The 12,704-nt window shown below is 40.7% G+C and overlaps 1 protein-coding gene across 10 annotated transcripts in view; it reads left to right on the forward strand.

Moving 5' to 3' along the window:
• Positions 1 to 11,013, forward strand: part of R3HDM1 (R3H domain containing 1) — a 55,251-nt gene extending 44,238 nt beyond the window's left edge. For 9 of the 10 annotated variants that reach the window (XM_066553583.1, XM_066553588.1, XM_066553586.1 and 6 more), the window contains 5 exons: positions 1,030 to 1,199; positions 1,988 to 2,138; positions 3,426 to 3,505; positions 4,288 to 4,372; positions 5,770 to 11,013. In XM_066553583.1, the coding sequence (XP_066409680.1) occupies positions 1,030 to 1,199; positions 1,988 to 2,138; positions 3,426 to 3,505; positions 4,288 to 4,372; positions 5,770 to 6,110 (827 nt within the window). In that variant the 3' untranslated portion in view covers positions 6,111 to 11,013. The remainder of the gene's footprint in view (positions 1 to 1,029; positions 1,200 to 1,987; positions 2,139 to 3,425; positions 3,506 to 4,287; positions 4,373 to 5,769) is intronic. The other variant, XM_066553584.1, reaches the window with a different exon arrangement.
• The last annotated feature ends 1,691 nt before the right edge of the window (positions 11,014 to 12,704 follow it).

Genomic DNA, 12,704 nt, shown 5'->3' on the forward strand with positions numbered 1-12,704 from the left:
AAGACATTGTTAATTCAGTTAGCCATGTAATAAATATTTCCAAATACAATTTACAAAAGCTAGTGTAGTTTTAATGTTATGCATTCCTTATTCTACAGAGTTTGGTTTGATTTTTGAAGAAGTCTCTTTCTTTTTGTGGAGCCCAGGGGTAGTGAAAACAATAGCCCATTATAAAAAGCACCAGATGAATGCATTCTATAATCTGTACCTTGATGCTATGACGTGGCAGTAAATTTAGAACGCTGCAGAATCCTGCTTTCTGGATGATTAAATGATGTTTAAAGTGTGTTTTAATCTTGGTTTCTGAGAAATGTTGTAAAAAGTGGGTAGAGCAGAGAAGGAAATTGCAAACAGCCATTTACAAATAAAAAGGGCATTATAGAAATAACTTGGGGCAGAGTGGGGAGATGGTTTGTCTCTTGGGCAGCCTCTCCTCACAGCTGCTGGTGTGAAACCTTGTGCAGCAGTGCCGGTTGTTGAGGTGTTGTCCCCTGGCTCTGGAGTTTCTGTGCTGCCACAGGACCCAGGTGGGACAGGGTGTGGGGATCAGTTTGCAGTATCTGCCCAGAAAAGCATTCCAGGGAGAACTTGTGAGGGTAAGCCTGCCTAGACCAAAGGCTGATCCCAGCTCTTTCTGATAGATGCCATTGTATCAGAGAAAACATTTTGAGTCTGCATTGCTGGACATCATGTAAAACTATTTTCACTTAATATCACATTCTGCAACACAGTGCTCTGATAGAAACTGCAGTGAATGTTGAATACTGTCAACTACTAATAAATAGAGTGATTTCTTTCAAAAGTGTTCTCAGCAATGAATTTCGGTGGCTCCACTACCTGATTTTCTGGGAAGCCCTCTCTAAGTTAGCTATTGCAAAGTGGAAATGTGATTGCACCGAAGCTACGGCTCCATTTTTCTCGAATCAGCAGCTCCTTAGGCAGGCACGTTGCGGATGTCATTGCCCCTTTCCCGGTGGCACCCGCCGGCAGCGCTGACGGTGCTGTGCTCCCTCCCTCCCTGTGTTGCAGCCGTGGCGCCGCCGCCCGCCGCGGGGGTGGTGATGATGCAGCTCAACGTGCCCGGCAGCGCCGCGCCGCGGAACCCGTCCCCGCCGCAGAGGAGAGCGGGCAAGTACTACTGTGAGCACCCCCGCGGGCACAAGGGCACGGAAATCAGCACTTTAGACGGTGCTGCACAGGTAGGAGGTGATGCGGGACTTGAAATGTGCATCAGTTCTGTCTTTTGAAAAAGTGCTTTTTGGGGAATGTGAAAAATGCCTATTTTGTGATTGGCTTTTCGCAAATATTCAAATGAGTATTATATGGGTTGTGTTAGAAAGCAATGCTGTATTCATTCTCTTAAGTACTGTGTTAAATAGAGTTTTGGGTTATAAAAAAATGTTAAAATAGAAACTGTGCTATGCAGGATACTTTTTTTAAAGAAAGGACTTGCAGTGAGATAGCAGCCATAGGACACCCAAATCTTTCTGAGAAAAATAATTTCTTGCCCTCTTATCAGAAGAAATGAACTTCTTCCTGCCTCGAAGGCACTGTCAGGATTCAGAGGAAGAAGCTGTCGGTGACCAGACAGAATCCTGTGTTTAAATGGAATTTATGCATCATGTATGAGATGTATGAATATGAAACAAGTGTTGTTTTTAAGGGTTAATCCTTTGGGCTCGTGCTGCCCAGAAGAAGGTACCCAACATCTGTAACTCTTTGTCTCTATTGTCTCATATTGTCCTAATTCAATTTGTCCAAATTATAATTACTCTAATTGTATTACTATTTTTTTAACCATTTTAATACTATTCAACGTTTAAAATTTTAAAAACAAGTGATTGGCATTTTTCACAGGGAATAAAAATCTTGTTCTGGTTATACTTACTAGAGCTAGTTTAACTTTTTTAAGTCTTTGAAGGCTGTGGGTGCTGTTCAGCTTGTTCAAGTAGTACTTTTTGAAACACTAAGGTGTTGTTTATTCCAGCTGCAGCATAGTCCTCAACTGGGCAGCCCTGCCACCTCACCGGCCCAATCACCAGCACCAGCCCAGCTGTCCAACATGAAGAACATCCGTCCCACACTGGCACCTCTTTCTATCGTGTCCCAGTTTTCTAGACCTTTTGTCCCTGGACAAGGTATATTTTTAGTTAACTAAAATGTATGTGTGATTCCTATTTGAAAATTTCTATTTGTTTTAAAACACAAGTTATATGAGGATTTTCTGATGAGTTGTGGCTCACTTTAGTAGTATTGCTGTTGAAGCAGAATCACCAAAATTATTATAATATTTGCATTATATGATGCAAACATCATTTAAAATTTCATCTTATCTCTCTGCACTGGTACTGTTCCCCATATCTTCAAAGACTTTTCATCTCCTCATTAATCTCCTCTCCTGTGTTTCTCTAGCACACTGGCTTTCTCATATTGTGACATTTCCCATTTCAGCATTGAAAATATTAATAAAATGTTTGCTAGAATTTAGCTTCAAGTCTTAACCATAAATCATGAGTTGATAATGCACTGAATTGCACCATGGCCTAAGCATGTATTTTTCATTCCTCTGTAGAACAACAAGCATGATGGGATGAAGCCTTTAGCCAGGACTGTACCTCAGTTAGTATTTCAGATAGGAGCCACTCAAGGACACAAAACATTCCTTGTAGAGGAATTTCAATCTTCTGCTGCCATGTCAACAGAAAATACAGAATTTTCACTGAGTTGGGATAGTTGATAATGCAATAATATAAACCCCTTTAGTCAGCGAGCAAAAGTATCCTGCTAAAATTCCCAAACTCCAAATTAGCAGGTCTGTTTTACACAAAGATTTACTTTAAGGCAAAACTTAGAGAAATTCTGTGTGCCTCTCTTATTGATAAAAAGAACCTTATTTTCTTGTCTTTGTCTCATTTGTTGCATAATCTTTGTCATTGCTTTGTGTTCTGATGTTGTATCAATTCCAGGTGGGCTGTTTGAAGCACACCTCTTAGCTCCCTTCATCTGCTGTGATTACTGAAAACTTCTAGTGCATTGTCTTTGTGCATCCTTGCAACAAATGGGAATCTGAAGATAGACCTGCTCTAATCAGGGCTGTAACCATGAAATGACTAAATTAGCATGCTGAGAGGAGCTTTAGACTTATTAAAGTCATTTTGAAACAAAAGGGCTTATCTAAGACTGCAGCGAAGAAAAACTTTGAGTGTAATCCCTAAATACCAGCAAGTTTGTACCTTTTCACCTTGGGATCAGGACATGGTTGATGCTGATGGAGTCAGGGCAGCTCTGAGTTTGTTAGCCCAGCCAGACTCAGCTTTGTGCACAGCAATTCTGCTTTCTCTTCTGTGTAACATTTTCAGTGTGAGAGGGACTTGGAGGAAGTTTCCTGTACCAGAAAAACCCTTCTAATTACCTTTCTCTTTAAGGAGATGCCAGATACCCATTGCTTGGCCAACCCCTGCAATACAATCCATCTTTGTTACGTGGACAAGTAACAAGCCAACAGGTATTAAAAGAGAACAATCTCATGAAACAATGAAAAAAAAAACAATTCTGGACTACCATTACAACCACCTAGAACAGGGGAATGTGTTATTGCACTTGGAGAGTAATTGAGTGGAAGGTGCTTGCTTTGCAATAAATTTTATTCCATGTCAGTACTCCCCATTGTTCTTGTTTGTTGTATTAAAAAGTGAGAAACATTTATCTGAATTATGGCTTTTGGTTTTAAGCAATTCACTAGCTAATTCAAAAATCTAAAGGGAGGGGACCCTTTGCTAAAACTATTTAACTATTTTCTTTTATTCCAGTAACAATTTCTAAAAAAAAAAAATTTTAAAAAAATTGTAATTTTTAAACAAAGAGTGAGTTTGTTCCTTGTTCCTTTTAAGAAAAACAAACCCAAAATATTGTTGTTAGCAAAGTTGAAAAGTCTTTGCCTCTATTTAATTTCTGGGACACACAAACCCCCTGCCTCTACCTTGCTCATTCCACCCAATGCCAGCTGGAGGATGTGATGGCTGGGGCAGGGGGATGTTCTTCCAAGATGATTTAAGGTGATTTTTTTCCCCCATCATTGCCTCCTTCTGTAGTGAAGGATTGAATGTGCCTGACTGTAGGATTATCAAACTCAGTAACTAAAATTGGATGTGAAGATCTTCTCTGTCCCATGGTAGTGCAGGTCATTTTGCAGACATTGCTCTGCACTGCTTGTCACTGAGCTGACAGGAAAGTTCCAGGTACTGATGGATTGTCATTGAAGTACCCTCTTTATGTCAATCTTTCCAGTGTCAGCCTGGAAACAGACATGGAAACAGGGGAAAGAAACCAGCAAAGAAGGCTGCTTCAGCAGATCTTGGTGCAGGAGAACCAGGTATGGAATTGCTGACTGACACAGTCCTCCAGAAAAAGGAATTATGGTGATGGGCTGGGAGTGTACAAGAAAGGCACAGGTGAGAAGGGCCAGAGCCAAGAGAAATGGACGTGGCAAACAGTGGAAACATAAGGATGGAGAGGAAAACATGGAGAGAGGGGAAAAATGAAGTTAAATGGAAAAAGTGTAGTTTTGAAGGCTGGAGAAAAAGACCAGAGAAGTTCAGGATTGGAGAGTACTAAAAGAAAGAGCGAGTAAGTCAGTTTACTGGGCCTAAGTTCTATGATATTGTTACATTAAATATGAAATATAAATATCCCTGCTTCCTTTTACTGGCCTAACAAGTGAAATCAGACAAAAACCACAAATTAGTTTGTGCTCTTTGGTTTGTTCTGGTTTTAGTTTTTCCCATTCTAGTATATTTAAACACATGGATGTTGGAGACATTCTAGGAGATCTACAGATTAGCTTGTTGGAATTAGTAAAGTTGTCATCTTTTATGATGAAAATAAAATCTGATGGCATCTACCTTAATACCTTTACTGAGAATTTTTGCTACCTGCTGTCAACTCTTCACAGAAAGTTACAGAAAAATCCGTTTTTCTAACAATTTAATGGAAAGGATTTTTTTTGAGGTAAGACAGACTAGTTTTTTTAGCATGGTGATGTGTGAAGCGTTACCAGGCAAGGCCAGTGAGATGCTATAGTGAGTTCTGAAACCTGCTGCAAAATGAGTTGTTGATGATTTTATTTTCCCCTCTTTGTTCTGAGGACCCTCTTTGTATTCCCAGCTTTTATTTGCACACTTGTACAAATAAGCAAATTGTAGTTATAAGCAGTGCTAAATGTGAGACCAAAGGCTCTCTCGAATATCAGGAAGGCAAATGCTGTGGATTTGGTATCAGCCAGGTGTAGACACAAGTATGAAATCAGTAATTTTTTGTTGCAGTGTGATGCCATAGCGTGTCTCAGTTATCCCGGTTCCTTCCCCAGGTGTGCCGATCACCTCTCCCTTCCCCTCCCTTGCCCCTGCTGAGTGCTGTCTGTCAGTCCTGGCATTCCAGAAAGGGCGTTGTGTGATTGGCCAAGTTCAAAAGATGCCTCTCAGCCCTGGGGCACATTGGGCCATCCAGGTGTCATTTGTCCCCTGAGACTGCCCATGCCTTACCTGGGTGGTGGGATCCCTACCCCTGCCCTGCCCCTCTCCCTGGGGTTAAAAGACACGGCAACCACGCGTTTGGGGTTCTGTTAGAGCTGGTGCTGCATTCAGAGGCCTGTGGGCCAGGAATAAAGCCAAGTGCCCAGCTGCAATATCCAGCTAGCCAAAATATTTCATTGATGATGTTGTATCAATAGGTGCAAAAACAGGTTTAGATTCCCTGTTTTTCTTCTTTCAGTTGTGGGGAAAGTTCTAGAAATTACTGAGCTGCCCGAAGGCATCACTCGTATGGAAGCAGAGAAGCTCTTTGGAGAACTGTTGAAGGTGGGCGCCAAGATCCGGTGGCTGCGGGATTCCCAGTGCCTGCAGCAGCAGCAGCAGCGGCGGTTCTGCGGGGACGGCGGCGGGGGCGCCGGGGACTTGGCCTCCAGCTACACGGTGCTGGCCGCCTTCCCCAGCATGGCGGCCGCGCAGAGCGCGCTCAAGAGGCAGAGCGGCAGCGCGGGCAGCAAGTTCCGCCTGAGGAGCAGCAAGAAGCACCACGAGCTGCACGGCCTGGAGAGGGCCAGCTCGCAGTAGCGGCCGCACCGCTGGGCTGGGCGCTCGGCCCTGGCTGCCCCCACTCTCCCTCCTCCATCGGTTTGGTGTCATGGCCTTTCCCTTCTCTTCAGAGAGACTCCTGGGATGTTTTGTCACGTGACATTTGCCATTGAAGAATAAATAACCCAGTGAATCCAGCAAGATGAAGAAAAAAATTTACAGAGTTGCTCCCAGACAATAGCAAGGAATCATCTTTGCAACAGGCGGCTTTCTGTGAGAAATGCTGCTGAAATGCCCCCTACTTTTATAGTAGTTTTGTTTTATATTTTTGAAATCTTGTATCAGATCCAAAGTTCTATTGTACAGCAGATGTTCATAAAAATCCATATGCAGATTTGTATTTTATAATCCCTTTTCACAGCCAGCACACAGCAGTCCATTCCAAGGCAGGAACCTGAGGATTGGTGGAGGGGAAAAGAGAACCATTCTCAAGGAATTCTATTCATTTTCTAGCAAACTACCCAAGATCTTCAAGTGAACCTGTTCTTTGCCCCTTGTGTGTTTTTTCTTTTTTTCTTTCTTTTTTTCATCTTCTTTTTCTTTTTCTTCCTTTTTCTGTTTTTCTTTAAGAAAAAAAGAAAATCTGTTATATCATTTTAGCAACTAACTCCTTAGGTGGTCCTTGTCTTTTGCAATATATTCAAACAATGTCAAAAGAAATTACAAGTTTGTACCCTTGAAGAATTTGCTTCTGATCCAGCAAGTTTAATAATTACTAGAAGGGGATTATGAATAGGTTACAAAGAATGTTCACTGAATCACATTTTAATATTTCTTTTTAACAGAAGTGTGAAGAAACTTTACGTATCTTCATACAAGTGACAAAATGTTTGCACTTTAATTGTGTTCCCACCAGTATGGGTCTCTTTCTCTTCCTTTTCACGCTAAGATAATTGTGTTTGGTAAGTGCTGGAAACCTTTTTAATAGTTTAAGTTTTCATCATTTGCAGATGCTCACTGGACATTAAAGATTCATTGCACATAAATGAAACAAAACTTTTTTCAACTTGTGTAATTTGCAAGTCTGTACAATGTGTGCTGATGCAAGCCTTTTTCAGTTCAAAAGAATAAATGTTTACAAACACAAACTTTTTCAGTGCACTTGTTTAAGCTTCTAGGAGTCTTCTGAAACCTGGATGAGCTCATATTAATGGCTGGAATCCTTGCAAATGTGAGAAAAGAACTTTAACCCACAAATATTAGAACCTCTTAAAAAACCACCTGCTGTTCCTCCTCTGACATTTACATTATCCAGCCCTTCATAATATTTAAATGTTTCTCTATATAAGTAAAAAAGAGAAAATAGTCGGATGCTGTAAGGGACTGCTCCTGATTTTTTATTTTTAGCTCAGGAACTGATTTACTGTATAGACAAGTAACTACTTGGTCACTTCATAAGGCTATCATTTTGTCCATGTGTGACTTCTGAAAGAGGAAACTCAAAGTAAACTTTGTGTTTAAAACTGTTTTACAGGGGGGTAAAGGTGAAGAATTAAGGAGCTTAAACCAGCATCTATTTTCATTGTTTATACAAATTATTCTATCCCTGAACACCCAAAGGGTGATGAAGTACTTGGAGGAAAACTTATTCCTGTCTGGGAATAATGTAGCCTAATGAATTAGTTTTATGGGACTAGATTCTGTGAAATGCTGTAGCAACAGGGATTTACTAAAGGTCTACTTAGATGCTCCCCTAAAACAAAGGGGAGGATGTTCACCTTCAAGTCCCCAGGTAAAAGACAAATCTACTCATGCCAGTCTCCTTTTCTAAAAGGATGGCACTGGCATTCAAGTTGTCCTTGACTGAGGATGTATTTCTTGCTGCAGTTTGCTGCACCCAAAGCCCCAGTTTATCAATCCACCCTCCTCTGAACAGCACAGACAGCATGACTGCTGCTGCATTCTGTCACTGCCTCCTGCTGATTGCCATGCTAGTTCAGGATTATGGTTAATCCTGTAAAAGTAGCCAAGAGATGAAAGGGCTGTAGGGACAGGTGTCTCAGCCCAGCAAGGCACTGCCTCCCACCATTAAGTCATTCCACAACAAGATTCTTCCAAGATGTAGAAGGGCAGGCAGTAGCTGAGAGCTTCCATCTGTCCTGAAAGACCCCAGCGTTCAATTTGTATCAAATCAAACCCTTCCCAAAGGATATTGCAAGGCTTGCAGCATCTCATAAACTGTCCTCCTAAGAAACAGAGAAGAAAAGGTAATGTGAGGTAAGCATGGAGAATGCAGCCCAAACAACAGGAAGGGAGGGATACACTGGCTAGGAATAAGGCAGCACAGAAAACATTTAATTTTTATCAAAGAACTTATAAACTTGAGTGCAAGTTGCCCTAGAATAAAAAGTTAAAACATACAAGAAGCCAGTTGTAGTCTAATCCAGAAACTGACCCTTTCCAGTTAGATCTGCCCTCCTCTCTGAGTTTGTTTTACCCTGTGTTAAACAGGGATGGTCACTTTATTTTATCTGGATGTGTTGATATGAGCCCCACGGGTACAATTCACAGGACTTTGGCACTGCCAGAGGTTTCTGATGTCTACAGTGGGCAAACAAAATATTTCCACTTCTCAGTTGTGTTTATTCCTGGGTTTGTGCTATTTCATACTTTCTCTAGGAAGCAAACAGGATGCAAACTCATCTAACCAAGCCATTTTATACCTTCCTGGCCTTTATACCCTTCTGCCCCTTTTGGTTCCTTAGACCACTGAAGCCCAGGCACTGTGCAAAACCCCTGGAATTGCATTTGTTCCACGGATTTGGATCACAGTCTAGAGAGCAAATAAAAGCACTTTATGCATGTAATAGATGCACGTAAAATGCATTCTCATGTTCTAAACAAATCTTTTAGTACTCCAGTGTATTTGAGCTTCCTCTCATTTACCATTAAAGCTATTTTTAAAGTAAATAGTGGCAAAAGGAATTAAGTAGGGACTTCCATTGCAACAATATAATATGTTTTGTTTTACTGAAAGCATGTCTTAACTTTTAAAACTAAGGAAAAGCACTGGAAGAATAAGCAGGAAAGCTGAACAAAAGCAGCTATTACCTACTCCACTAAAAGCTACTATTTCTTGATTTTAATTTTAATTAACACACTTATAGTGTAAAATTCCTCCTTGAACTGTTAACACTTCATATAATTTCTGATATTACAGTCAAAAAATGTAATTAGAACTTAAGAATACAAATTTAAGCCCCATACTTTGAGGACTCCCCATACCATATGGGCCTGATGCTGGAATTGGGTGGCTCATTGCAGCACACCCTAAAACACCCTCAGAGCCCACATGTGCCTGCCAGGCTGTGGCTGCTGTGTTTTGGTAAGGCAGGCTTGGTTGGGAACAAGCATCTTGCATCTTCCCTGGCATTCCTCCCTGAGCAAATGTCACCTGTTCTAATATGAGCTATTTTTCTTTCACTCACATACACTTAGAAAACTGAAAAGGAGCAGAGTGTCTGTGAAGACAGAAAATGTGTGCTGTGGTGTGCCCAGACTGTAGAGCTTGGGTGTCTCCACCTGCAGCCAGCCCCAAGCCTTTTGTAGGACATGTGGTGTTTGAGGATCAGGGTGGCACAGGGCAGCTGTTTGCAGATGGGGTTTTAGCAAAGCCCCAAAAGAACTGTGTAGCTCCATGAATCCAATAAGGTACCTGGGTACAGGGAGAAGTTTTTACCTATTTCCCATCTTCTTGCAAGCCAGTTCCCTCTCAAGCTGGAATGCATAGTTGTATTCTCATCCTATGACACTCATTTGTGCCTTAAAACTTCACACTTGACTTGTCTGTTGTTTTGAGTTAACCTTGTACTAGCCTGGATGCCTGGAAGGGAGTCAAAATTATGACTTTCTATAAATACTATTTAGCTCCATGATATATTTTTTCCACACAAAATTGGTATAGGCTTCAAGTTCCTGTATTCAGCCCTGAAGCAAAGAATGTTTAGATGAAGCTTTGGAGAAAATTGACCAAAACACTTTTAAGTTACAGGTAATAACAAATTATTGTAGCTGGAATTTTTATATATTTCTAACTGTTAAAGGAATTATTTCAATCCCTTCAATGTTTTTACAGCTCGGTTTTCATGAAGGTTGATGAAGGTCTTTTCATGAAGGTCTTCTCTATGTCCTATTCACATTTAAAACATTTTGGGTATTTTGGCTATTGATGTAAGTATAAAATTTAAGTGCACAATGTTAATGTGACTTCATTTTGGAAGCTTCATTTCTTGGGCGTAGAACCCTTAAAAGGGCCTGATTTCCAGAACAATCTGAAAATTAAGCCCCTGTAAGATAACTTATTCTGGAACCTAAGAGCAAAGTCTCCATCCACATCCAAAACCTTCAGTGTAAATGAAGCTGCCTCTTGGATTACTTGAAAATGTGTGCAATGATGTTCTCACCATGATGTGTATGAGCCTCCTCGTACTTCAGTGTCTGCCTCGTGTCCTCAGACTGGCAGGGCTGGGCTTTGGCCCTGACTCACTTCAGCAGCCCTCACTGCAAGGTTTCGTTTTTATCCTGCTTGCAACTACTTGGTGTTCTGCAATGTCTGTCAAAATCTGTTGGGTTGGAAGTGGAACTTGTTGAAGACCTGATTAAGCATTTCAGTTTGGTCCAGGACACAAACCCTTCAGTGTTTGCTGCTATATTTTCATTTTCCAGTCTCACTGGTAAAGCTCATGCACTGAGCCATTCAAAGGGATGCTTGCAGCTGTAATGGACTGTGCCTGCACTTGGGAGAGAAACCCCAATGTCAGATGAGCCTGGTGCTGTAAACCAAAGAGCTGTAGAGGACAACCTGTGTGTCACTGGCAGCTGTATGCTTTTAAAACTGGAATAAGTTATAAAAATAAACTCTGTTGCTGTGGATAATGCTTAACAGTGAGGTTTATTCTTAATTCAGCTCCTGTGTCCCAGTTAACTGGGAATCTGAATTAGCTGGGGATTGATGATGATCCATGGCGCTGACAGCAGTGGAATGTTTCAGACCCAGGTGAGCAGAGGTGGAAGGGCATGGACTGACTCCAACACCAAGGGATCTATTACACTTGATCTCCCCAAATTACTTGGCAGTTTAAAAGGAATATTTACAAGCAATATTGCACATCATACTTCAATTACAGTGGCCTCACTTTGAACTTGAGGGGGAGAAGCTGGCATTCTGCTTTTTTCTCATATCCTAACTTTTGCCCTAGTTGTAGGGTTAATTAGCTTTGCCCTTCTTTGGTTTTACAAGGTAGCTAATAAGAAACATCATTATTAAATGTGCCCTGATAGTCTAACACACTGATTTATACCAGCCCTTGACTCCACAGTTGCTAAAATCTGCTGACTTTTTACTTGGCTTAAACTGATAACTTTCATTTGTTAATTAATTGCTGATTTAGGGTGCAGCAACAGTGCAATTTAAAATAGGAATTCCCCAATGAAGATACTTCCCATTTTGATCCAGATAGATGTGTTCTGGTTTTGGGGAGAAAAAATTATTCTCTTAGAATGCAAATTACTGCCTTGCATTGTTTCCCATGCCAATAACTGAAAACACACAAGACATCCTCCTTCAAAGAACTGAATCCCAGGTAATGCTCCAGCTGTCAAACTATTTTTTCTCAATAAAATTTTCTACTTACTAGTTAGTTATCCTGTCTTTTTCTAGGCCTGCAAATTGCAGACCTCTGTTGTTTCCAGACACAGCTTCTCAGCAAAGGCATATCCAACAAATCAGTTGGAGACTTCCACTTCTAAAATTGTAGTTCTTTGAGAATGTAATATAAATAATTCCTGAGGATGTAAGAGATTGTATAAGAGATTGTACACCTTCACAAAAATTTCATGTCCAGTCAATAGTAAGCCCTTTTTTTTCTTCCTTGTTTCAAGTGGTATTGAAGAGTTTGAAAATCATATTTGCAAAACAATTTTCAAAACACATAGTGTTCAACATTTTACTCACCTGTCTCGTGAAACTTGGCTTCCAACTTAGGGTTCCAAATGCAGTAAATGCAAACTACAGTTGCTGGGAATGCCAAGAGAATTAGTGCAACACATCCAAATTTATTAGAGAATTCAAGATACTCCTTACAACCTAACCTCTTCCTCCAATGCTACACATGCAGTTGCATACCAGAGATGTCTCTTTATTCATCTCCAAAAACAAATTCAGTTTGATACTATCCAACCTTGGGCATTGCCCTTAAATCTGTTTTGTATTGTAAAGAAAAGACAAAAATATCTGATTTTTTTTTTAATCCATCTCAGGAACATGTTCTGATGGTATTTCTTTAAGAAACTTGCAGAGGCACGACACACATGCAAAGCCTACCTAGTGAGGATTACTGTGACACAATTTCCACATGCTGCATCTTGGGAGAGGTAAAACAGATTCTGTACAGTGTTGTCAACACTGATTTGCTTCTTTTTCACTGTAAGTCTGAAGGATTTTTTAGTTGTTATTATCCAATTACACAAGGTACAACAGTGAAAGATTTCCAGACTGAGAGACTGTGTGGTTTTTGGCCTTTCAATATTTGAGTACCTGCCTCAGCAAGTTACCCAGTACACACAGTCACAGTC

The sequence above is a fragment of the Molothrus aeneus genome, chromosome 7, assembly GCF_037042795.1.
Source record: "Molothrus aeneus isolate 106 chromosome 7, BPBGC_Maene_1.0, whole genome shotgun sequence".
NCBI lineage: Eukaryota > Metazoa > Chordata > Aves > Passeriformes > Icteridae > Molothrus > Molothrus aeneus.